The 25,636-nt window shown below is 44.7% G+C and overlaps 1 protein-coding gene across 2 annotated transcripts in view; it reads right to left on the bottom strand.

Annotated features, from left to right (window-relative positions):
* Runx1 (runt-related transcription factor 1) overlaps positions 1-25,636 on the bottom strand; it is a 222,772-nt gene that overhangs the window by 72,749 nt on the left and 124,387 nt on the right. For both annotated transcript variants that reach the window (XM_013027529.1, XM_013027530.1), the window contains exons 3-4: positions 15,713-15,966; positions 9,498-9,654 (exon numbers count right to left, since the gene is read on the bottom strand). In XM_013027529.1, the coding sequence (XP_012882983.1) occupies positions 9,498-9,654; positions 15,713-15,966 (411 nt within the window). The remainder of the gene's footprint in view (positions 1-9,497; positions 9,655-15,712; positions 15,967-25,636) is intronic.

Below are 25,636 nucleotides of genomic sequence, written 5' to 3'. Positions count from 1 at the left end.
ACTCCTAGTCTAACATTTAAACCCAACTGGCCACAGGATCCAACTCTGCATAGAGCTTGTCACTATGTGTGGGGAGCTTTGAGGAAGAGAGCAAGGACCCCATATTAAGTTCATGCAAGCAAATGAGTGATCAGTGAGGAAAAAAAAAGTCACTGCCAAACGTGGTCATGAAATTCAACCTCTCTGGGCTAGGCACCCGTGGCTCACGCCTGTCATCCCAGCTACTCAGGAGGCTGAGATCTGAGAATCACTTTTCAAAGCCAGTCCAGGCAGGAAAATCCTGGAGACTCTTATCTCCAGTTAACCACCTAAAGCAGAAGTATAGCTGTAGCTTAAGTGGTAGAGCACTAACCTTGAGAGGAAAAAGCTAAAAAGGGACAGCATCCAGCCCTGGAGTTAAAGGGGGCCTGGTTCAAGTTCAGTCTTGATGAGACTGAAATCATTTTTGAAATCATTTCCCCACTAGGTCTCAGTATGGAAAATAGGTGATTGCAAAACTAAGGTATTCACATGGGCAAGTGAAGACTTTCTGAGAGAGTCCCCAAGCCAGCTGTGTGCACAAAAGCAGGCTACTACTCTCTCTGAGATGTTCCCTGAGAAGCTGGCAGTGCCTCTGTGGGCCTTCACTAAGTGGCGGTTGCAGGTGGAGAGACTCCTCAGATAGTCCTCCCCCCACCCTCCGCCCCCAGTGTGTACTGCCCTGTCCCAGTCTGAGATTGGCCTGCTGCAGGATGCCTAGAGGGCCCCACAGATGAGCAGAGAAGGAACAATTCATGCATCTGGCTTGACGGGATGCTTTCATGCTAAAAAAAAAAAAAGTCTCTTTTGTCCCAGAAAGGTCAAAAAATCACCCCTAACAGAGAGTCACTAAGACTATCATCAAAACTGATAAGCAGAGGGGCAGGTAAGATAGTGAAGAGGACCTGACCTTCAGTTCCTCATTAATAAAAGACAGATAAAGCCAGGTGCTTGCTTGGTGGCCACGCCCCTCATCCCAGCTACTGGGAGGCTGAGATCTGAGGATTGCCATTCAAAGCCAACCCAGGCAGAAAAGTCAAGGAGACTTTTATCTCCAACTAACTACCAAACAGCCACAAATGGAGCTGTGGCACAACTAACTAGTAGAGCACTAGCCTGGAGCAAAAAAAAGCTCAGGGACAGAGAACCCAGGCCCCAAGTTCAAGCCCTATTACCAGAACAAAACAACCACAACAAAAAATACGAGATAAATGATTGACACGGACTATTTTCCACTTCATGATTTCAAAAAAAAAGAAGGAAAAACATCTGTGTAAACCCCAAACCAATGTCTTGAGCAAACCCGAGGTTCCCATCCATGGAGATCTGATAAGCTCACAGATAAATGACCACACTCCGGTCACCCATCTTCCTGTGCCTCACCATTATTTGCACAAGGTGACTCAACAAGAGCTACACACTGCCCCCAGGGGGCAAGCTAGCCGCTCATTCACTGGGAGAGAGCCACCCTGGGTCAGGTGACGTTTTTCCAGAGCACTATATGCAGCCCCATACATCCGTGCTGCTCTTAAATCTCCAGGTGAAAGCAGGAGTGATCTAAAGATGAACAGGAAATTTACTTGCATCTTCCTTGAGAAAACACAGTTTAAGTAGTTGGAAACGAATGTCTCCTTGGTGAGGAAATCAGAGGAAACACATTTCAATCAAGCAGAAAATTGGTATGAGGCTCTGACAGGGCCTGCTGAGATTTCCATTGGATTTATGGGGCCACCACTACCCAACATCCCAGTGGAGAACGTTCAGGAAAAGCAAGCAAATGGAGTTCCTGACTAGGATACGGTGCCTGATAGAAAGGCAGAAGCTGGGCAAATCAGTATTACACAAAGTGAATGCTATCATTCCCTCCATCTCTATTAGAGGCACATCAAAACCAAGGATGGAGGGCAGGCTTCACCCCAAACCTGCGGATGCATGTTTGTAAACATAACTGTCAGGTGTGCAACTCAGTACGCCCACCCCCTCCCAGGGAAGTGACAAGTCAGGCCCATTTGAACATAATCACAGGCGGCAAATTAAATCTACATTGCTCACGTACTAATTTCTGTTAATTGCTTTATTTGGGGTTTCAATGAGAAGATGTTATTCACAAGGATTTAATCTTCAAAAACATTTTGAGGGGGCTATGAAGGTGGCTCAGTGGCAGGGCGCTTGCCTTGCATGCATGAGGCCCTGGGTTCGATTCCTCAGCACCACATAAGCAGAAAAAGCTGGAAAGTGGAGCTGTAGTTCAAGTGGTAGGGCACTAGCCTTGAACTGAAGAGCTGAGGGACAGTGCCCAGGCCCAGAGTTCAGGCCCCAAGGCCGACCAAAAAACAAACAAACAAAAACCATTTTGATCCAAGAAGTCTCTGAAAATACACACACACACACACACACACACACACACACACACACACACACACCCCACTGGCTAGGAATCCTAAACCCTGCATTTGCCCAGTGCTGGTGACTCATACCTGTAATCTTAGTTACTTATGAGGCTGAGATCTGAGGATCAAGGTTCAAAGTCAGCCTGAGCAGAAAAGCCTGTGAGACTCTTATATCCAATTAACCACCAAAGAGCCAGAAGTGGCAAAACAGTGCCAATCTTGAGTGAGAGCTCTGACTTCTAGAAAGAGTGAGGCTCTGACTTCAAGCCCCAAAATAGGTGCAAACAAAAAGCACCATTACACATCTTCTTTACGGACCAGCCAGCCAGTGCTCTTGTGCATCTGAGGACTCTACCAGCCACTGAGCAAAAATATTTGAAAAAAAAAAAAAGATTGCATCTGTAATGAACATGTCTTACCACTGTCCTCCAAACTACCCTTTCTAACAGCTATTTATACAACATTGATGTCTATTATGTGATCATTTAGACAGGAAGGTGTGAGTAGGTTATATGCAAATGTGGTGTGTCACTTTGCATAAGGGATTTGAACATCTGCAGAGTCTAGTATCAAAGAAGCCAGTGTGCGAGGGCCATACCTCGTAGACATGGTATGGGGAATCATACGTGGATACTCATCAACATCCCCTTACTCGTATGAACTTCTTTAATAATCACCAGCTGAGAGGAAACAGCTGTTGGACAATGTCACACCATCTCTGTTTCAACCAGTCATTTTTCTTTAAAAATTAAAAAAAAATCCAGAAACATAGACTATATTCTTCCATAACCAGTCTCCTCTACACTCCCCTCGCCCTTTGCCAACCAGCACAAAAAGAAAATACAAAACTGATTTATTAGAACCAGAGCCGTGCTGCAGCCCTTGGCTGGGTCCCTGTTTACGTCTGTAAATGCTTGCTGTTGAAACAGGAAGCTCTAAAAATCATTCAGGCATTATTTCTCTCAGAGCCACTTTCTGATTGATAGTCTTCTGTCTTGACCAAAAAGAACTGGCTTCACCAAACATCAGCCGGCTGGCAAAGAAGGCGTAAGAGGGTGGACAGACAGAAAAAGGGCAGCTCCTGCCCCTCAGCTGGAAAAATAACGTTCATCCATGCGGCTTCAATCAAGAAAAGCTGTCTGACATCGTCAGCAAAGGCTGGAACATCATAAAATCAGCAAGGAAACTATGAAGGATAAATTGTGGCTGGTTTGGGTTTTTTTTTTATACTTGCACTAAGGGTCTTTTCTAGTCCTTGCCACTCTAGGATTTAACAAGGCAAGGAACAACTTGCTTGAAGACAGTGTTGCTCTTCTTTCATTGGCAAATGTAGAAGAGAGTTGAGAAACTTGATCTTTAAGGAGAAATTTTAGATCAGATCGTGGATGCAGGTTTAAGACCTGCTATTGAAAGGAGGTATTCGCTATGGCTGGCTGAGGCTTGCTACATCAGAGACTGGGTCTTTTTGGCTCCTGCTTAAATCTGAAGAAAAGATTCCAGTCAATATCCTATTTTAAAGTGTAGATCAATAACAAGAGATAAAAAGGGGGGAGGATGAAGAGTTTATTTTATTTATCTATTTATTTTTGTGCCAGTCAGTACTGAGGCTTGAACTCATGGTCTTGCTCTCTTACATGGTTTTCTCATTCAGAGTAGGTACTCTATCACTTGAGTCACACCTCCATTTCCAGCTGTTTGTCCATTAATTGGACAAAAGTCTCACAGTTTTCTGTCCCAGATGCCTTGGCATGGTGATCCCCAGATCTCAGCCTCCTGAGTAGCCAGGATTACAGGCGTGAGCCACTGGCACCTGGCTGGAGAGTTGATTTCAATATCACTCCTTTCTTTTCCTTGTATTCTCCATAGGAGAAATCAGTGCCAGGTTATATAGCCTGCTTTGACTTACATTACCCATGGAATGTCTCTGAGATTGGCAGATGGACTTGCCCTTCCTGTGTTAGATAAATCTGTGATCACACAGATTGACTTGGATCCCACAGTAATGGAGTGAGTCATTCTATTGCCTCTCAGAAAAGGCACTGCATGAAGACATGTATTCTTGTTTAGAATATCAGTACAGGTTATCTTTCCCCAAATATACCTTCTCTTCTTTCTCACCTGAAAGGCAGTATCTCCATTCTGTGCCCCCAAATCATGTAAAACCACCTAGGGCTGAAAATCCCTTAAACAACCAACACGACATAAATATGAACTAACCCAGATTATGACAGGATAAATATTATGTCTGGGAAGACATCCATCCATAGCAAGAGCAAACGCATGAATTTCACTTTATAAAAGCATTGGGAAGCGTACTATTTAGAAACTGGGCAGGGTTAAAGTTGCCAGGGAGGTCAACATAAACAACAAATGCCACCAAGAAATGAAACCCTTTCCTGGCAGGCCACAGAACACATGGCCTCTTAGGACTGGAATGGCACTCTAACTCAGGAGCCAGGGTCGATGGTGCCCTGGAAAAGAGACTGTCCCAGTGATGACAGACACCCACACATTGTACACTCCCCTGCCCCCCCAGAAAAGCCTGGACTGGCAGTCTGAACGGGACCTACTTTTGTAACTAGACTAACCAGGCCCTGGCAAAAACCAAAGGCCAGACAGAATCTGTTTCATTTTCTTGTTTGTTTCTTTCTTTCTTCATTTTCTGGGTCTACTGTATAAAACATAGTACTGGTTTGGGCTTCCATGTTCAACGCAAAAGCCATTTAGAGATTCTCTTGGCCTTGCATTCCTGAATCTCCAGAAAGCCTGAAAACTGCTGGCTCTAGAAACTGAAATTAAACACCAAAAATGTTCAGACATGAGCGTTTTCCTCACCTCTGGGGAAAAGACTTCCAAATAATTTTCGAAATTATCAATGACATTTCCAGAAGATCAAACATCACAGTGCTAAGATACATAGAAGAAAACGTATGGTAGATTCGTTTCCTCCATTTACAATGTGGCAGATGCCAGAGTCTGGTAGATCTCGTTTTTGGTTCTAAAATAAAATCAGTAAAGCTGTGTTCACGGATAGATCAGTTCCTTTCCAAATGATTAAACACGCCAACAGAGGCAAAGGGACAAACTGTTTACAGATGTCACTGCGGAAATTTCTTCAATGTCATGACATATTTTCTTGGAATTGAACATACAACTCTAGGTGTACATTGACATAAACTGCTAAGCTAATTAACTTCGCCGAAGAGAATTCCTTTTGACCTCAAACTTGGATTTTCTACAGGTGACTCATAGTCCTAGGCCACGTGATGAAAATGTTCATTGTTAAGAAGAACTATCTACCTGTGTACTCTCCTAATCTCTTAGTCCTGGGGTCTTCTCTGAGCTCTCTACCCCTCTCATCTCCTGGGAGTGGCTATCTCCTCCTGCTTTGTAAAGACATGGTTAATTTACATGAAGATACAGAATCAGAGAAAGAAACATTCCAAGAGGGAGACAAGATTTACAGAGGAATGGAGAGAGAGGAAAAGGAGGAAGGTTCAAGCGAAGGCCTTGTCCAATATTTTGAGGGGCCAGTGTAGTAAGCAGGGCCTTGAAAGCCGGACAGGCAGGTTTTCCCAGTTATGGGCTAAACCCAAGTTAGGAGCTGTGATCCTGGACATCAGCCAGTGCCCAGAGAGATCAGTTCCATGGAAGAGAGGAAAATCCTTTTATATGCCACATCTGCCACCCTTCTACCAGGTTGATGAGGGCCAGCATCTAGGACGTCTCTTCCTGCCTTTCATTTTGCACTAAGCATTGGCCCCTTTAGGAAACCCATGCCTAGAGAATTCCAACCTGGCACAGAGGTATCCAGAAGAAACTGAAGTCAGGAACTTCTGGGCTAAATAAAGGCTGATTTTCAGGCACATTTGTAAAAGCAGAAAGCAAAACAGTAGATCATCTTAAGATCCCTTAATAAAACATAATGGAACTTTTGAAGGATAAAAGTGAGGAAGATTAAGAGTAATTGTTAAAATTAGCAGGAATCGTCGGCTTTTTCTTTTTACTGGGAAGCGAATTGCAATACAGAAAAGAAAAAGGAAAATGGAAAGAAGAAGTAGAAGGGAAACTCAGACAGGCTTTGATGTGGACACTTGAAAGAGCAAAATTAAATTGCATTTTAGAGCTGCAGAGGAAACTGACTCGTTTTACCTTACAGCATTGCCCCCAACGTTTCCTGGAGTCCAGTATTACGCATGATAGCCATAATTAGGTCAAATATTCAATGCGAGTTCCTTATTTATTTGTTTGTTTACTGTGCTGGTCCTGGCCCTGAAACTCAAGAGTCTGGGAGCTCTCCATCAGCTTTTTTGCTCAAGGCTGTTGCTCTACCTTTTGAGCCACAGCTCTACTCTGGAGGTAATTAGAGGTAAGTCTCAGGGACTTTTCCTGCCTGGGGTGACTTTGAACCGTGATCCTCAGATCTCAGCCTCCTGAGTAACTAGGATTACAGGCGTGAGTCACAGGCACTTAGGCAGCGTTCCTTATTTTTTGCTTATTAATTATCAAACTTGATTCAAGACAAATCTTATCTATTTATGGCATATACTTATTTTTCTTTCTTTCTTTTTCATTCTAGGCTAGAGAAGACAGCCCAGTCTTGGTGGAAGCTATTTTACTTTGGGGGGGGAGGGGTTATTCAAACTTAAGGGCACACTGGCACAAATCAGCCAGCCGAACGCAAACAATCCACACCTTGGGGAAACAGTTCACTGCCACCCGAGTAAACACAAGCACCTATTAGTCACCTACTCAAAACGGCCAGAAATGGCCCACGAGGGATCAGAGACCAAGACTCACTATCAGAAAAAGAAGCATGCTACTTTTAAAATCTTATTCTTCATTATCACCAACATCTACCATAGAAAAACAAAACAAAAATGAACACAAAAACAAAAACATCACTGGCATGGGTCACCTCATAGCTCTCCCAGATTTTATGACCAACACCTGACTCACAGAACCATCTAGATGCAAATGAGGATAATAATACTTTCTGTGAAAAAGTGACTACATGACACTCAGCTAGCTGTTCCTAAAAGGAGAATTCCACCAGAATGGAATGAAGATTGTTCACTCGGCAGGTGGGCGGGATGTGGCTATGGGACCTATATTGTTTATGACATTCTCATCCACACTGCCAGCCACTCGTCTAAAGCCTTCAAGATGTTTTCTAAACACACATCTCTGAATCATAATGTGAATTCCATTTACTGAAAGGCAGAAACTTTTAATATAACAGGGGAACCTATTTAATGACTTATGCTTTTATAGCTTATAACATGCTTTCAATAAGTGAGTATAATTTCCTTTGAACCACCCCTGTTATTAACTCAGCACTATGAACATATATTTTCAATCATGTTATATGTTTTTTTAAAAAAATTTTCTCCAGCTATGATTTTATTATAAAAATGCTCCAGTTAGCTTAGGTAGCCAAAGCAACAGCCAGAAAAAAACAACAGTCAACACCCATTTACCTCTTTCCCTCTTCCACTAGTCAATTCCCTGAGAACATAGTTTCTAATTTTCTTGTGTGTGTGTGTGTGTGTGTGTGTGTGAGACGATACTAGGTCTTGAACTCAGGACCTGACCACTGTCAGCCCTTTTCACTCAAGGTTTAGTGTTCTACCATGTGAGCTACTCAGCTTCCTGAGTAGCTTGGATTACAGGCACAGGCCACCAGTGCCCAACTGCAATATTTTTGAAAGCCTTTAGAAAGAATAATGACTACTTTTATACTTATGTCTTTAAATGGTAGTTTTATTTTTTTCTAATACGAGAACTATTTCTATTAAGTATTTATCATGTCTTTTTTTTTTTTTTGTCAGTTGTGGGGCCTGGACTCTGGGCTTGGACGCTGTCCTCAGCTCTTTCAGCTCAAGGCTAGTGCTCTACCACTCCAGCCACAGCACCACTTCCGGCTTTTTTTTTGTCAGTCCTGGGGTTTGAACTCTGGTCATGGGCACTGTCCCTCAGCTCTTCAGCTCAAGGCAAGCGCTTTACTGCTTGAGCCACAGCACCACTTCCGGTTTTCTAGTGGTTTATTGGAGATAAGAGTCTCACAGACTTTCCTGCCTGGGCTGGCTTTGAACCACAATCCTCAGACTCCTGAGTAGCTTGGATTACAGGTGTGAGTCACCAGCGCCTGGCTAACCAGCTTTTTCTGCTTTATGTGGTACTGAGGAATCAAACCCAGGGCCTCATGCATACAAGGCAAACACTCTACCACTGAGCCACCTTCCTATCCCTTATGTCTTTGATAAAACTGGAAGTAACTTTTATTTCTAAGCTATTCCATAGTATACTATGACAATTGAAAACCAATTGTCCTAAGTATCTCAATTACACTTGTAGTAACTGTTGATCATTATAACAACAGGAGAGAGGTTCTTACAGATAATCTACAATACTTGGAAATAATGGAAAATAGAAATGGTTACAATGAGCCAAGATTCCTTTGTGCCCTAATACTTGAAAATAGGTTAAAGGAAGGAAAAGAAGAACATACACACAACCACTGAATTGACCCAATAGTTTCCTTGAAATTTGAACATGATTAGGATCTGAAGTGTTACATGTGCCTAATCTGTACTCCCAAATCACCAAAAGAAACACAGCAAGGAGTCATACTGTCATCAGTGATGCTGGCATTATTTCTTCATAGTTTGCCTTAAGAAGGTAAGCTAGCTCAAAATTATGTGCCCCTTAAAACCACTGAAGTGTCAACTGACATCTGTCTGTCCCTTGTCATAGAAAGCACCATTCTTAAGTTAAAAGCTTCCATTAAATCAATTTTTGATTGTCAAATAGAGAACCCCTATTATACACTCTGGGTTTCCATTGTGGTCTTATCTTTTCACAGGGTAGTAAAACTCTAAGCGATTTCTTTTTTGAAATTCACATGTCATATTTGGCATGTTGCAAATAATTCTTCCAGTGATTTAATCATAGAAAGCTTAAAAAACATAAAATCTCAGACATATATTTTTAAAAAGGTTTGGTATAGCAAGAACAGTAAGAGAGACCAGCATGACAACTGTTGGAGGAAAGCCTTGTGGTTCAAGTACACTTTTAACAGGCACCTACCTCTTCCGCTCCGACCCACAAACCTGAGGTCATTGAATCTTGCGACTTGGTTCTTCATGGCCGCAGTAGCATTTCTCAGCTCGGCCGAGTAGTTTTCATCATTGCCTGCCATCACCGTGACCAGCGTGCCATCTGGAACGTCCCCCAGCGCCACCACCTAGACGCCCGCCAACGGGCAAACACAGACATCAGGAAAGTCACACAAACGCCCCTCTGCTGACTCCGCCACTGTTCAGAAATGGTGTTCAGTGATACTGTTTTAGTTTTCAAAGGAATAATAATCGCAACTCACACAACACAAAAGTGTTGAAGGCAAAGGTTCATTTTTAACTGTGTTATATATATATAATATAATAAAACTTTTGTACTCTTTCTTTCCTTTATTCTTTTTTCTTTTTTGGTGGGATTGAACTCAAGTCCTTGGGCTTGCTAGGGAAGTACACTTCCACTAAGCTATGCTATCCCCACTGTAACTAAATATAAAATTTCAAATAGAGAAACACTAAATCATCTAATCAAACCATACAAGGATGTATATAGCACTGAAGGAACAATAGGAGAACTTTGAAAAGCTGGGCCAGCTCATGAATGCAATCATATCTTCTTAATCCTTCATATGTGAGAATAGAATGTCTTAGGTTTCCAAGTCTATTACCCAACCTATCTTTTAACAGAACCTCAGCTTGACTTTTGTTTAACCTTATTGCTGCTAAAATTAAGTCATACCTTTGCTGATCATTCTTAAATGACTTGACTTGTCCCCTGTTAGCCCATTTTTGGTATCCTACTTGCTTCCATTAGATTGAGTTTCCTTAGCCATGAACTCCGGCATACAAGGGGAAAAAAATCAGAAGTATGCTTCTTGTTTGTTATTTAATTACAAACTTGAAAAAAGGGCTCCCGTTTTAACCATTCTTCCCAAAGCAAAGATACAGCAGAGTAGGACTTTTATACCTCTGAGTTCCTCATAAGTGACTAAGATGGACTCCAAATTCAGCTAATCTTTTGAATATAATTGAAAAAGTATGAGTTTGTTATCAGGGCTACATGAAGAAAATTGGTAGATAAATATCTTTATCATATTCAGGAAATAAAGTAATAACTTCAGGGTAAAATGCCCTAACCTGAAGATGTTGTATGCAATACCCACTATTTGGCCATCATTTGACTCTTTTTCTTTTGTTTTTGAGACAAGAATCTTGCTATTCAGGCTAGGCTAGTTGCGAATTCACAATCCTCTTGCCTTAGTCTCCTGGGTACTAAGATCACATATGAAAGCTACAATGCCCGGTATTACTAGATTTTTCTAGAAGCCATTTTTGTAGTCTAGATGTTCATGACTAGCTTTATTTCCATTGTTTCAATTTCAAAGTGATAGAATTTCAAACCAACATTCTCCAAGTCATATTTGTTCCCATCATCTCTGATCTTCTTTTACAATATTCTCAGTCAGTAGTGAAATTTGTGTTATTTGTTTCATTTATAGAAGCACATTTTGGTGGTTGTTTCCGAACTGGCAACAGAGAAGCATTCCTTAACTTACCCATTACTATTCCTTCCCCTATTTTCTGCCTCCTGAATTTTACCTCGCTACATAATATCTGTGGGGGAAGATTTTTTTTTGTTGTTTTTTAGTCCGCTTTCTCTTTATAGAAATAAAGCTTCAGATTCAGTTTTGTTTTTTTTTTTTTTAATATCAAAGAACATCAGTTCCTGGCACTTGGTTAGGACCAGTTCCCTATGTCCTGCAAATGACTATCTGTCGGTATTTGCAGTGGCTGCTGCAGTTTCTGGGTTCTAAAAATCAAGACAAAATGAATCCTGTCTCTCTGAAAGGTGCACACCGTCTGGATCTTGAGACTGCCCTGGGGTTATCTACTCTCTTGGTACTAGTAAGCATTTTATTTTTTAAAAATACTTGTATCCAACTTGCTCTGTGAAACAAAGTCTGCCATTTATCTCCATTTTCAATCCTTGTATTCCAATTGTTTCCTATGAAACAATTTTAAATAAAGCACTGTTCTCTATTCTCTAAGCAGCAATCTCTAATTGGGTGTTTAATTCCCATTATACGTGGGTTTGATATCATTTCACTAAGTATATAGTAAGATGACCATTCTCTTTTGTTTCTAAGGAATTATGTAAATAAATCTTGTTCATCAGCTAATTGATTCCTGTTACTTTTTCTTTCTATTCTAACCAGTTATACTTGCTGTAGCCCACTCTTTTTAACCTCTAAATTTTTTCCTATTTCTTGTTGTTTTTACTCTTTCACTTCCCTCTGTGAAATGAGTCCACAGTGTTGAAATACCCTTCCTGAACACTTATTTTTACTTCCTCATCCTCCTCTCCTGCTGCTAACCCAGGCTTTTCTACATTCATTCAACATTCAGTAAGTATACAGGGGAGTGGATCATCAGCTTGTCTTTCACACTGAATAACTCATTGTTGAGGCTGGCTCTATAAAGGAGTTAAAATAAACAAATCTTGTTTTTATAACCACCCAAATCATCTTGAATCACCATCCTCCTCCTGCTGTTTTCCTCAGCGTCCTAAGTCTGGCCCTCTCTTCTTATCTCTCCAACACTACCCTCATTAGTGATTTGGCAAATTCAAGAGAACCTTCACCAAGCAGAAACAAATATAGCATAAAATTCTAAGGGCCAAATCCAAAAAGGCTGTTAGTGTTGGAATTTAAGGTTTTCAAAAATTGAGTTTTAACTTCCACTCCTTCTATTTCTTGGAATGAATTGGGAATTATATACCTGGATACTCAGATAGCATTTACTCATTTTTTTCATTTGTACTGAAGGATTTATTTTTTTTTTTGAGCAGGGAGAGGGAATAAAATTAAATCCAGGGAAGTTTCACGAATAATGTATACCATCAAATTAACAAGTATACTTGGGCTACGTTAAACTTTTTTTCTTTTGTAGTTTAAATGAATACATCTGCTAATTTGTTGTGTATTTTGCCATTGAGAGGTGATAAAAAGAGAATGAAAAATATCTGACTTCAAATAGAAAAAAAAGAAGCCATGGGGATGAAAAGCTATAAACCATAGGTAAAGGAACACAAACATTTACATTTTAACACAGACCAAACAGACAAGAAGGGACTTGCTGGCCAAAGATATCTCATTATTTTGTTTAACTTTTTCTGTTTTTAAAGTTGGGCAGAATACCAACTCTCCTTTATAGTATATGGATCTCCCAATATTACTTTGGGGTTCCTTAGACACAGTTTCAAGTGACATTTTTCAATTAGATTTGAAATTACAGTTACAATTCATTTACTTCAAAACCCACAATCTTCCAGTATTTTGAAGAAGGCTGTGAGTGGAACAGAATTCAGCCAAGATGACAAGATGACATTCAATGCCTATCCAGGGACAACGATCTAACTAACAGGGCCTAAACCAACTGTAATATTATAGTTTCACAAAAATTTAGCCAAACAGTTTTGGAAGCCGCTTCTATAAATTGGGGGTAACATAGAAAATTTAAAATTTTATTTCCCCAGTAGTAAAAGTAAGTCTCCCCTCCATTAAAATAAAAGCCTTGCTCCCTGAAGGGAGAGGGCCAGAGACAGGTTGGGGGTTCCAGATAAGCAATGAAGGTATTTTAATCTATGTTAAATTTCAAATCACTTCTGAGTTTTGAAGATTAAGGCAGAGATTTATACAGAATTTCTGAAAACTTCTAAAAAAAAAGGGGGGCACTTAAGTACTCTATTCATCATCATCAGACTTTGTCCCTGTGTCATATTGTTTGCTTCTGTAGCATATGGACAGTAATGAATTCCTTAGGGATTAACTTCCTAAAGAGATTGTCTGAGACTTTTTGAAAGTCCAAACTTTAAAGGTATAATTTCTGCAGAAACTCTAAGGAGGTGTCAGGTAGGTAGATAAGTATACGACAACAGAGCCAAGAATGCACGGTGAATCTAGCCAGAATACAAGGAGTGGGGGTTGAGGTTGAGATTTTCTTTGCAGACTTCACTTTTGTTATCACCCTCAAAGAAGCTGCTTCCCCTCCAGAAGGCAGGGAGCTAGGTTTCCTTGACAGGGGTAGTGACAGATACCTATCACAGTGTTCTGATTTCTCTACACTGGAACTTTTTCCAAGGGATGTACACCTAGTCTACATATTAACACTAAGTAAAACCAATTAAGATCCTTCTTTTTAAAAAGTGCATTGTCCAGGTTAAAAGGAAGCCTCTATATTATTCCTGTTTCTGCTAAAAGGAATTCTCTGATGGTTTATAAAAGCAATTGTGCATAGTTTTCCACTCCTTTAGAAGAAATGAACACTTTTGTGTAAGTAGCTCAAGCTTTTTTCATTGATTCAGTTCTGAAGATTTCTTCTAGATCATTCCTTGCCTTGATAAATTGGGGTTTGGGTTCCTGGGCAGAGGATGGAACTCAGAAAATGACCCTGAGTTTTTCCCCCAGGAAGCTCCAAATCCCTTAGCAGAAACCTGGCTTACATGGCCCTGGGCTTCGCCTGTCTTTTCCCTGTTTCTATCTGACAGTGACCCCAGAGCCCAGACTTGTCAGGTTCCCTTTCAGACAGGCTGAGCAGAGAATGTCCACCAGCTGAGTCTGTTTATGTAACCTCTACTTAAGATTAGAACCATGTAAAAGAAATGGCCTCCCAAACCCAGATCTAAATAAATGGAAGAAGGGAAGGAAAAGTCAAGTGGCTACTCCCTTTATCCTCATTCTACCCCCCTTCTCCTTAAACAAACTGCTTTCAAACAATAACCCAGTGGGGGTGAAAATGAGGAAACTCTCAGGGCAGAGCTGACTGTAAATTATATTTCTGTTGACTCAAAAATCACTAAGTTTGAAGAGAGCTTAAAAATAAAGAACCTGGACAGCATCCCCCCCCTCCAAAAAAAAAGTGAACATTATTCATTGTAATTAGATCAAGACTCTGTAGAGGCCTGGGGACTATAAAAAGCTTACATTAAATTATATCCCCCCCCCTTAAAGGGGACAATTATTTAACCATTAAAAAAAAAAGAGCAGCCAGAATCACCTGCCTTCATTAGCCTTTCAAATAATCAGGGAATGACCCAGCTGATTGTTCTAAAAGAAAAGAAAAAAGCAAAAGCAAGCTGTATTTTTAAGCCCTCGGAAAACAACAGAACACACGAACCCCGCTGCAGAAATTAAGTTTCTCCTCTGGCTGCCAGAGTAGTAGGGTGGTTGTTTAAAAGCGCCCCAGGGTTGTTTATCTATCTTGTTTGAAGGCCAAGGTTTTTCAAGACGGCTCAAAACGGGGGTTCGAGCAGCAGGGAAAAGTGCACGGAGACCCAGCGGGCGGACCCAGCTGAAGCCACAGGTTGCAAGCCGGCCCCCCGCTGCGGAAAGGCTGGCTTGCATGGACCTTCGGAAAACACCTGGTCACTCTTCGCTGCCCAGCACACACCCTAGGTGAGCCAGCAAGAGATACCGTTCAGGGGTTCCAGGAAAAGAAACTACTACTGCTACTTGCGGCTGCTGGCAGGGGGAGGTTAGACAGAGGCTGGCAAAACGCAGACTAACTTGGACACACTTAGCCACAAGCTTCCCTACGCCTGCGGTGGACTTTGGACAGGCTCGTTCTAATCGGGCAGTTACAAAGAAAAGAGGTGGGAGAGGGCAAAAAATAAATCTCTGGACAGTTTCCCTTGCTACGCTTATTTGGTTGCTTGTTTGTTTGTTTATTTGGTTGGTTCTTGGCCGCAACGCATAAAAGGATCTCTATTTTATTTCCTGATACTTTCATCTAGGAGACACAAAGTGGTCGGGGTGTTATGGGGGGGGGGGAGAGCCCCCTGTGGAAGCTTGTCCCCCTGGCTAGTTCATAACTTTCTTCTCTCCTGGTGTCAAAGGTAAGGCCTTCGCCGAGAAGGTTCCGATTGGCTTGGCCCCCTGTGGATGTCTTGGGGGACAGGCTGAGTTCTTTTTATTAGGATGATTATTTCTTAGGAGTATCATGATTATTTAGCCCTCCGTGGCTCGTCCCAGGGCGGGGCCCTCCGTAGGGTCTCCAAGGCAACGCAGCAGCATCTCCCCGCTTTCCCGGCTCGGGGAGAAGGGACCAGGAGCCCCCAGCGCGCGCGTGCCTAGCACCCCAACCCCACCGCCTAGCCCCTTGCTCTCCGGGGATCCCCCCACCCCCGCTTCCCCGCGTCCCCCGCTCCCCAACCCCGCCACCCCCGGGTACCTTGAAGGCGATGGGCAGGGTCTTGTTGCAGCGCCAGTGCGTGGGCAGCACGGAGCAGAGGAAGTTGGGGCTGTCGGTGCGCACCAGCTCGCCGGGGTGGTCGGCCAGCACCTCCACCATGGTGCGGTCGCCGCTCCTCAGTTTGCCGGCCAGGGCGGCGCCGGCGTCCGGGGCGCCCAGCGGTAGCGGCTCGCTCATCTTGCCCGGGCTCAGCGCGGTGGAAGGCGGCGTGAAGCGGCGGCTCGTGCTGGCATCTACGGGGATACGCATCACAACAAGCCGGTTGAGTAGGGACCCTGCGAACAGAGCCTGCCGGAGGGCGACAGGGACGCGGGTCTTCAGCCAGCAGCTCCCGGGACACCCACATACAAAGTCGGCGGGAGGAGGAGAGCTAAGTTTCTAACAGCCCGGGACTGGGGCAGTTTTGTTTTGTTTTACTGCTGGTCGGGCCTCCGAGACCCGAAGAGGCCAGGAAGGGCTCCTCCACACCACCGAGCGCTGAGTGCACGAACAAGTGAGCCACCGGAATCCAGAGTCTGTTTGCTGAGCCTTGCTTTGGAGAGTTTTAAGTTCAGTCTTTGGCTATGACACAAGTTCCCAGAGGTAAAATTCCCAAACACTTTTAAAATATGATTATTATTATTATTATTATTGCAGAGAGCAAATACGTGATTTGGAAGTTCCAGTAGTTAATTGCCTGTAGTTTTTTTTTTTTTGCAAGTGATGTTAGCCTAAAGACCCAACAGCACACCACACACAAAAAAGAGCGTCTTCCACACAAGACGCTTCTTTTAACATTAAAAAAAACTGTCTTCCGTCCTCCAAAACAAGAACCGAGATTTCCAGAAGCTGTGCTAATAATGCATGTGCTCGCATACATATATAAATATATACATATGCTCTACTTCATAAAATATTTACAATACAATCTGTGGAGAATTTAAACACAACAGAAATCCATTACTGTTGGTTGCACAATTTTTTTTCCCTCCTAAGTAGCCTTGAAAATCAGCTTCAGTAGTTGGAAGAGGACTGGCTTAGAATTTCTTGTCATGTTTTCTCAATAAATTCTGGCCAAAAAAAAAAAAAAAGATCAGTGCAGGAAGTTAGCTTTTTCTCTAGCTAGTCTTTAAAAAACAAAAAAAAAAAATAAAGTCCTAGTCGATGACACTCAGAGTACAGCTCTCCACATCTGAGAGGGAGCTACGGCTTGGGGGTTGTTGGTTGAGTTGTGGCCGATCCTGTGGTTTGGAGAAGCTGAGCTGCAATCGAGTCACACAAACACGCAGACACGCACTCTTCAGAAGCCAGCCACCATCTACACCGGTGAGTCAGCCTGGACCCGGGCAGCAAGCGTGATGATCTTCCTCCAACGTCGCCCCAGAGGCGGCTGGTGAGCTGCCCCCCGATGCCCAAATAATACCCACTAACACCGCTTAACCGCAGCAGGTGGAGGGGGCCTGGCGAGCCAGGCAGAGGCTCAGCCGCCCAGCAGATCGCCGCAGACCCGGCGGCTCGGGTTACACGCGCGCGCGCGCGCACACACACTCCCACGCGCACTCTGCCACGCGCACATGCAACTTTGCGGCTCGCCTAGAACCCCCCCGCCCCCCACCCCCAGCGCACTTTCTCTCCCATAGTTGTCAGAGGAAAACAATCGGCGGTGGGGTGGAGGGGGGGGGGAAGTTCACAGTCAGGAAAGAAGTTGAAGCATCCAAGGCAAGGAGTCAGTTCATTCAAGAAGTAAGAAAGGAAAACAAAAACAAAAGTCCCACGCAGGTCAAAGGAGGAGCAGCAAAGGTTGACTATCTTGGTGGCGTGTCCCCAAAGTGCTCCAGGTAGAGGTGCCTGTCGCATGCACCGGGCCGGGCAGCGTGGTGCCCTGGCTGGGTCCGGCCGCGGGGCGCCCGTCCCGCCCGCGCCCGCTGGCTCTATGAATGAGAGTGCCTGGAAATGAACGTGCTTTTACTGTAAGCCCGGCCCGTGGAATTCCATTCCCTCAGCTCGTTTGCATAGGGGCGGCAGGCAGCCAATCACAGGCCTTTCCGGTATCAGCCTGGGCGCGGCTCTCGGCTCCGCGCTCCTGGAATTGGTCCGCGCGCCCCCGCGCGCTACTGTACGCAGCCCCTGCTGGCCGCGGCCCTGGGCCACCGCCGCTCCCCGCGCCCCGCACATCCACACCCACGCGGGGGCCCTGCGTAAACACGCACGCGCCCGCCCCAGGCCCCGCCCAGGTGCAGACCCCGCTGGGGTAGCGACCCGCCTGGTTGGCCGGGTCTCTTCCCCGGGGAGTTGCAATGCGCAGCGGCGCCACGGGTGGCCACGGGGGAGACCCGGGAAGAGGAGGAGGAGGAGAGGAGAAAGGCCGGGCCTGGGGAGGACCCAGCCCGCGAGCTGTAACCAGGGCCCGGACACAAGCTGCCGGGAGGCGCCCCAAGCGTCTGGGAAACTTAGCTGTCATCGCCGGGACCCGGGTTGGAGTCCCCCGAATGGGCCCCGGCGGGTGGTCAAGCCGCTGGGGCCCGGGAAGGAGCGAGGTTCGGCCGCCAGGGGGCCCAAGGGCCCCGGGGCCGGGAGATCGGCTCGGCTCGTTCCCAAGGCCGGGTTGGCGGCTGCCAGGAGTCATTAAGATCCAGGATTTTCGTGACTTTTGAAAGCTAGCGCTCGTGGTGTCTTTGTTTTAATGAATGCTTTTCGCCGTGCGTGCGGGGCGGCCGGCAGTGGAGTTTCTAGTTAAGAGGAGACCTCCCCCCTCCCCAAAGAAAGAACTGAGAACTGGAAGAGAAAGTTGAACGCATCCGATCGCCCGCCAACTCCAGGTCCACAGAGTTGTGGGCTTGCCACAGGGCGGACGGAAAGCCCGTGGCGGGGCGCACACGCCGGCTGCGGGCGGGAAAGCGGACCCCCCCCAGATCGCCCCACTGGGTGCCCAGGACGACCCCTTCCCGCCACCATCCCCCATCGTCCGAGCCTGGCTATCTCCCTCCAGCTACCCGGAAACTGCCGGGGCGCTCGTCTGCACTCCCCTTAACCCCCACCCCTGTCCTGGCAGCCGAACCCCCGGGCTCGCGCCTGTGCGCGCACACACAGCGGGGAACTTCCCCCTGCGCCCGTCCCCCCGGCGCCTGGGCATTTTCGCGGAGCTTAACGGGCTCCGCCCTGGCCTGGCCCGAGGCCCACTCCCGCCTACCCCCCCACATCCGGTGAGACTGGCACCCTTACTCCCCCCACCACCACCCCCGGGCTGCCCATTCCCTCCGGACCCCTGCCTGCGATCCCTGTAGGTTTCTCACCCACTCCATGCAGCTCCCCGCTCCCCTGGTCCTCCGGACACCACCGAACCCCTACTCTACAAGCGGGAGCCCTTCACTTGTCCCCGTGGCTCTCTTATTTCCCCGTCCCCTCACGTGCACGAACGGCTCGGGGGCCGGGGCCGCCTCGGGACCTGGTGGAGGCGGGGACAGTGGAGGATCGCGCCTGGAGGCCTTTCCCTCAGGAGTTGGGGCCCTGTTTCCTTCACCCCAGGGCCGGGTCGGTAGAGGCTGATGAGCTGTGTGCGTGCGAGGAGCCACTGGGGGTGGGGGTGGGGGTGGGGAAAGAAGCGTTTCCCGGGCCTCCCGGACCCACAGGCTCTGGCGGACGCCAGGGGGCAGCAGCGGCCCTCGCTCGACGCCCTGGGGCGCCTGGTGGCCACTCCAGGCCTCGCGCGAGGGGCTCCGCCGTCCTGTCTGGAGACCGGTGGACGGCTCTTTGGCGGAACTTGCATCTGGAGAGAAACGACAGCCAGAGACGGTCAGGGCCAATCTCAGCGCTGGTGGCCAGGGAATCCGGGCTCTCCACACGCACCGGAGTGGGACATCTCTCCAAAGCCCGGTTGCCCCGGCACCGGGGTCAGTGGGAGTAGGGTCCCGGGTGAGGCGGGGGAGGGGAGGCTGCGGGCGCCCGGCGCGCTGGGATAAACACACCCAGCGTCCTGCCACCTGCGCTCCCTCTCCGCCTGGGCGCCTCTTCTTCCCAAAGCCGGCCAGCCCTCTCCCTCCTCTTGCTCCCCAAACTGGGCCACACTCAGCTCAGGTCCTGAGGTTGTTGGCGAGGGGCCTCCAGGAGAAAAACTCTCCAAGCGTTTCCTTTACAATGATGCTGGAGGAAACGCTATTTAGGAACGTTCCCACCTTGCTCGTGTGTGCGGCCGAGCATCGCGCTCCCCGCCTGCCCTACCGGCAGCTCAGTCCAGCCCGTGGTGGAGGGGCGCGCTTCCTGTGTCCAAAGTCACTGCCAGACCAAAGGCGAGGTCGGAGCCAGTGGAGCCTGGTGCCCCCTGCTTGCACATGTTCCTTCATCTTAGGCCTCATCGAGGGCTGGGGGGTGGGGGGTTCCCCTCCCAAAGGCGCCCCAGGGACCCCTGGGGACCACCATGGATCTGGAAAATACGATGGTGATCATAGTGAACTCCGAGTCCGGAGGAAATAACGGGTCCTTCAGAAAAGTGCAAGAGGATTCCTTTAGGGGCCTGAAGCCGTTTGTGCCTAACATCGGGAACCCGGAGGGCAGCAGGGACCGGTTTCCCGGGCCGGGGGTGCTTTGGGCGATGCAGCTTACATGTTTCAGCCTAGAAAGAAATTCCTAATCCTGTACCCGGACGATAAGGAAAAGAAAGAAGAGGAAAGCTGGACCGGCGCGCCGCGCGTCCCCCCAGGCCCGCGCCCGGTGCAGGCGCCCGGAGCGGAGCGCCGGGAGCGGAGCGCCCGGAGCGGGGCGCCGGCGGCGCAAGCTGCGCGCTCCTCCCCAAGGACCTGAACCGCCCGGGGTTCCTTTCATCCAAAGAGCTTTTTACCGAGTTAATCCGGACCCCGAACCTCACTCGGGGAAACGCGGGATTCCTTCCCACCCCGAGCGGATCTTTGGAGGGTACCAATTCGCCCGCTTCACTCTCTAAGAACAGCGTGCCTGTGCGTGTGTGCGCCAGGTCCACTGGCTAAAAATCAACAGGGTAAAGGGCCCCCGGGCCCGCGCATTAGTGGGTGCGGTAGAAAGGTCCTTCCAAAAGAGTGGCAGCCCCTCCGGGAAGGAAATGTGAACAGGTCCCGAGCGGGATTGAAATAGAGAAGTTCCTACCGTGAAGTTTTGTTTTTTTTTTTAAAAAAAGAAAAATCGCGAGGAGGTAACAATTCCCCTAATAGAACGATCACAGGCCACGGACTTTTTTTTATTTCCTTCGACAACTTGGAGCACTATCTAATTCTGAAGTGCTCTCAGAGAACCTCTAAATGAATTCCTCCAAAAGTCTCCCCCAAATCAAGTTCGCTCAAACATGGAAATAGAATTTCAAGAATGATCTTACATTGAAACCACCCTCCTCCGATTGCAAACCATTCTGTGACGGACACTGAAATCAAGTTTTGAAAATATTTATGACAGAAGCATTTCCATTATTATTATTATTATTTTATTTAGGAAATGCACGTACCATTTGGTTTCTGGTCACATTGTTACAGTTGGTATCACAGAGAGCAATTCTAATGATCAGTTATATATACATATATATATATATACACATACATACATATATCTATATCTCCAAATAATCTACCCACCATGGTCCGTTTTGAACACTGGAATTTGATTAAACATCCACCCCCCTTTCTGAGGTGGCTTTGAGATTCTTTCACGTTTGAAATTTAACTACTTTTCTTCATTTTCATGGGAGGCTGTTGTTTGTGATTATTTTACTTAAACTTCACCAATGAGGTGTGTGCCTCACAAAGAGCATCTTAACACTATTTTAAAATTCATCTTCTTTTTTAATTTAGAGGATGCTTAATAAACATTTTATACCCGTAAAAAATGCCGCATTACCACTGCAATAACCAAAGTAATAAACAGAAGCCACGCTTTATTGTAATTTTTTTCAGAGTCATATGGAGTCATTTAATAAGAACAGAATATATAAATGGTAAACGCCACAGAACTGAAGGTGCCATTTAAAGTTTCATTGGGATATTTTATAAGATATGACAGCTACAACAGGAGAACTGCTTTTAAGTATATTTGAATCAGCAAAAAATGTTGTAGTTATTTGGTAAAATTATATTGTCAGCTATATTTTGTGATACATGGATATAAAATTATATATATGCATATATGAATGCATATTTTGTAAAAATGTAATCTAGAGCCCAAGGTACCACAGATTTTCCTTGAAAGATTTATTTAGTGTACATATCCTGAGATGATAGAATTAAATTAATCATAAATATTCTGGTAGCAAATGCTGTTTATTGGTAGCAAATACATTTTTATTTAACTGAAATATAAAAATATAAGTTTAATGATTTTTTGCTAGCTTGTTGATTCTATTTAGTATTGGAGATTTTTATATCATTGTACAAATATGCCCAGCATATTTGACATAAAAAGAAGAGAGTACATCTTCAAATAAAAATGATCTGTGGCATAGGAATATATTTGTATGGTTAATCAGCCAATATTTTCTATTGTTAGAGAATATTGAATCTTTATATGTCAGAGATTCACCCTTTATAAGCTCTGTATGTGAATAACTGTGATTCACTTACTGAATATTAAAAATACCCTTTGGAAGGTGTAGAAATGAATCAGAACTCATAGGGAATGAAAACCAAACCCTAGTTTAGTATAATACTTAAATACAGCAGAGGTTACGTACAAGAATTTAAAATAGGAATATGTTTACAGCAATGAAGACAATATACTGTCTAAAAGAAACAAGCTGCTAGTTCAATATTGAAATTGCTTATTTCCATTTTAGACATATTCTCTCTTGCTTGCTTCCCTTCCCTTCCCTCCTTTTTTTTTTAAAAAAAAATTAGTAGAGAAGGTTGTTTACCTTGAAACCACTCATTTTTAAGTAACAGATGACATCAATTATTATTGAACATAATTGTCATCTGTAACCCTCAAACATGAAGAAGCACTTATGTCTCCAGACTGCAGCTACCGCTTCAGGTAAGCCATTAAACAAAGTTATGTGAAGCCTTCTCTTTCTCTTAAATGTTGTGGATTTGAAATGACCCATCAGCCCTGGTCAGTACCTAGTAATGAGGAAGAAATAGGAGTTTTCTAACCTTAGGATTCGAGCATTATTAAATACTGCAGTCTGAAAGCTTTCAGTGTCACTCCATGTAATAATATAATATGACAAAAAAACACTAACATAAGAAAGGATGTAATTATTTCAGATTTCCAGACGCTGTTTAAATAGGCAGGAGAACAAGATTTGCAGCTCCTTAGTCTTATATATTTCTCCAAAACGAAATAAGCAAATAAAATAATAAAGGCTTCTGAAGGACTTTACTGTAATGAAAGATTAAGGATTTAAATATGCAGTCTTGAAGGAATATCCCTGAAGTAATTCAAAACATCAAGGTTTACAAATACATCTTATACATATATACATATATACATTTGCATATATTTACATATACATACATGACCATTTGCACTAACTACCTTGAAGTCAAATAAGCCCAGTGGTTTTTTTGTTGTTGTTTTCTCATCATGGGGCCTGAACTCTGGGCCTGGGGGCTGTCTCTCAGCTCTTCAGCTCAAGGCTAGCGCTCTACCACTTGAGCCACAGTGCTACTTCCGGCCTTTTCTGCTTATGTGGTGCTGAGGAATCAAACTCAGGGCCTCATGCATGCAAGACAAGCACTCTACCACTGAACCACCTTCCCAGCCCCAAGCCTGGTGTTTTTAAACAAGTGTGAGGGTGAAAGAGAGTGGGGTAGATCTATACCTAAAGAGTTGAAGACCAGTGTAACCAGACATCCTAGACTTTCTCTCTTGAGACCCTGGGAGATATTCCCATATCTGAGGCTGAGAAATTGGAGTAGCAGATTGGAGGAGCCAGGGTTTATGTCCATACCTGATATTTCAAGGATTCGGAGAGAAAAAGCTAAGATTCTTTTTAACATAAAAACAAAATGATTGGATAAGTGAATGTATTTTGAAAGGGATGCTGAGGTTATTAAAGACTTTCTTGGTTTTCTATGATTATGAGCTGTGAGAACACAGCCATGCTGGTTAAAGTTGGGGTGAGGGGTACAGGTGAGCTAGCACCAGGGGGAGAGCCGAAGGGATTTGCCCTGTAAACTGGATTACTTGCTCCTCCTGCTCTTCTGATCTGCTGCTACATCTGGAAAGTGCTACCCCTGAACTGGGAGAGAGGAGAGATTGTGTGTCTCGATGACAGAGTTAGAGCTGGCTGGCTCACTTCTCCTTTCCATCACATGCTCTTATATGCCAGGCAAAGAAGAGGTATCTTATACCATTCAATTTCTGCAATACCATTGCCACACCCATTTTATGGACAAGGAGTGTCCTTGGCGAGTTAAGAAACTTACCCAAGGTCACTTAACTTTTGACCTGTGCACACAAGTACTCAGGAGGACCCACCTACCTGGAAACACTCCTCTCCATGTATGGGTCCACATGACTGGTGAGCTATGTTTCTTTATGGATATCCTTAACTGTAATCTCATCTTTCTCTTTTTTCCTTTCATGCTTGGATCATGGTTGTTATTAGAACATAGCTCTGAGTTTTTTCTCCATGCAACTCTTTCACATTTAGGAGTCATGTCCTTCTTGCCTTCCTTCCTTCCTTCCTTCCTTCCTTCCTTCCTTCCTTTGTTCTTTGTTTTATTTTTTTCTTTTCTTTATTTTTATTTTTGTTTTTTGGCATGCTGGTTCTGGGGCTTGAAGTCAGGACTTCCAGCTCTTGCTCGATTGGTGCTCTACCACTTGAACCATATCTTCACCTCCAGGTTTTTGCTAGTTTATTGGAGATTTAGAGTCTCTTGGATTTGCCTGTGTGGGCTGGCTTGAACTGTGATCCTCAGACTCAACTTCCTGAGTGTGAACCACCAGCACCCAGTTAAGGTTCTTATTCTGAAGAAATCTGTAGTCATCTAGAGAGTTTGAGGAGCATCTTTTTAGTCATCTCTGACCTAGATTCAGCCCAAATGGCAATGTTGACATTTTTCCAGCTATGAAATATTTGTTTTTCTTTTTTTGTGGGTTTTCTTTGTATTTTATTGTAAAGATACTGTACAGAGGGGTTACAGTCACATGTGTAAGGTAATGAGTACATTTCCTATTGAGCATTGTTACCCCCTCCTTTGTTTTTTCCCTACCATCCCTTTCCTCCCCACCTCCCCAACTCCTCTCTGCCCCCACCTAAGTTGTAACATTCCTTTTCAGCATAGTATCTTGTGCATCTCATTGTTACAACGGGTCAACCTGTATCTTTGTTTCAGCATTTTGTTATTTCCTTTCCCCTCCCCAAATTAGAAAAATGCATATATAAGATGCAGGGCACCAGAATGAAATGTAGTGAAAACAGGGGTTTTACCAGGGAGAAAGAACATACAAAAGAAACAAAAAAAATCACTTAGTACATTAAAAACAACAGCGACAAAGATAAAACTTCTTATGTCCCTGTCTTGGGGTTCATTTCACTTATCTGGTCATATGTACATAGCTTTTGACCTTTTCTGCTTATTTAGTAAACTTATTCAACCACTTTGGAAAGCAGTATGGAGGTTCCTCAAAAGACTCCACATAGAGCTCCCCTATGACCCAGCAATCCCACTTTTGGGCATTTACCCAAATGATCACAAACAAGACCATACTAAAGCTACCAGCATGACAATGTTTACACAGCATTATTTACCATAGCTAAGATATGGAACCAACCCAGATACCCCTCAGTAGATGAATGGATAGAGACAAGGTGATATATATATATATATATATATATATATATATATATATATATATATGTATACACACACACAATGGAATTCTATGCCTCCATCAGAAATAATGACACAGCCCCATTGTTAGGAAATGGAAACACTTAGAAAAAATTATATTAAGTGAAGTAAG

The sequence above is a fragment of the Dipodomys ordii genome, unplaced genomic scaffold, assembly GCF_000151885.1.
Source record: "Dipodomys ordii isolate 6190 unplaced genomic scaffold, Dord_2.0 Scaffold104, whole genome shotgun sequence".
Lineage (NCBI taxonomy): Eukaryota > Metazoa > Chordata > Mammalia > Rodentia > Heteromyidae > Dipodomys > Dipodomys ordii.
This window is presented reverse-complemented; position numbering and strand designations above follow the sequence as displayed.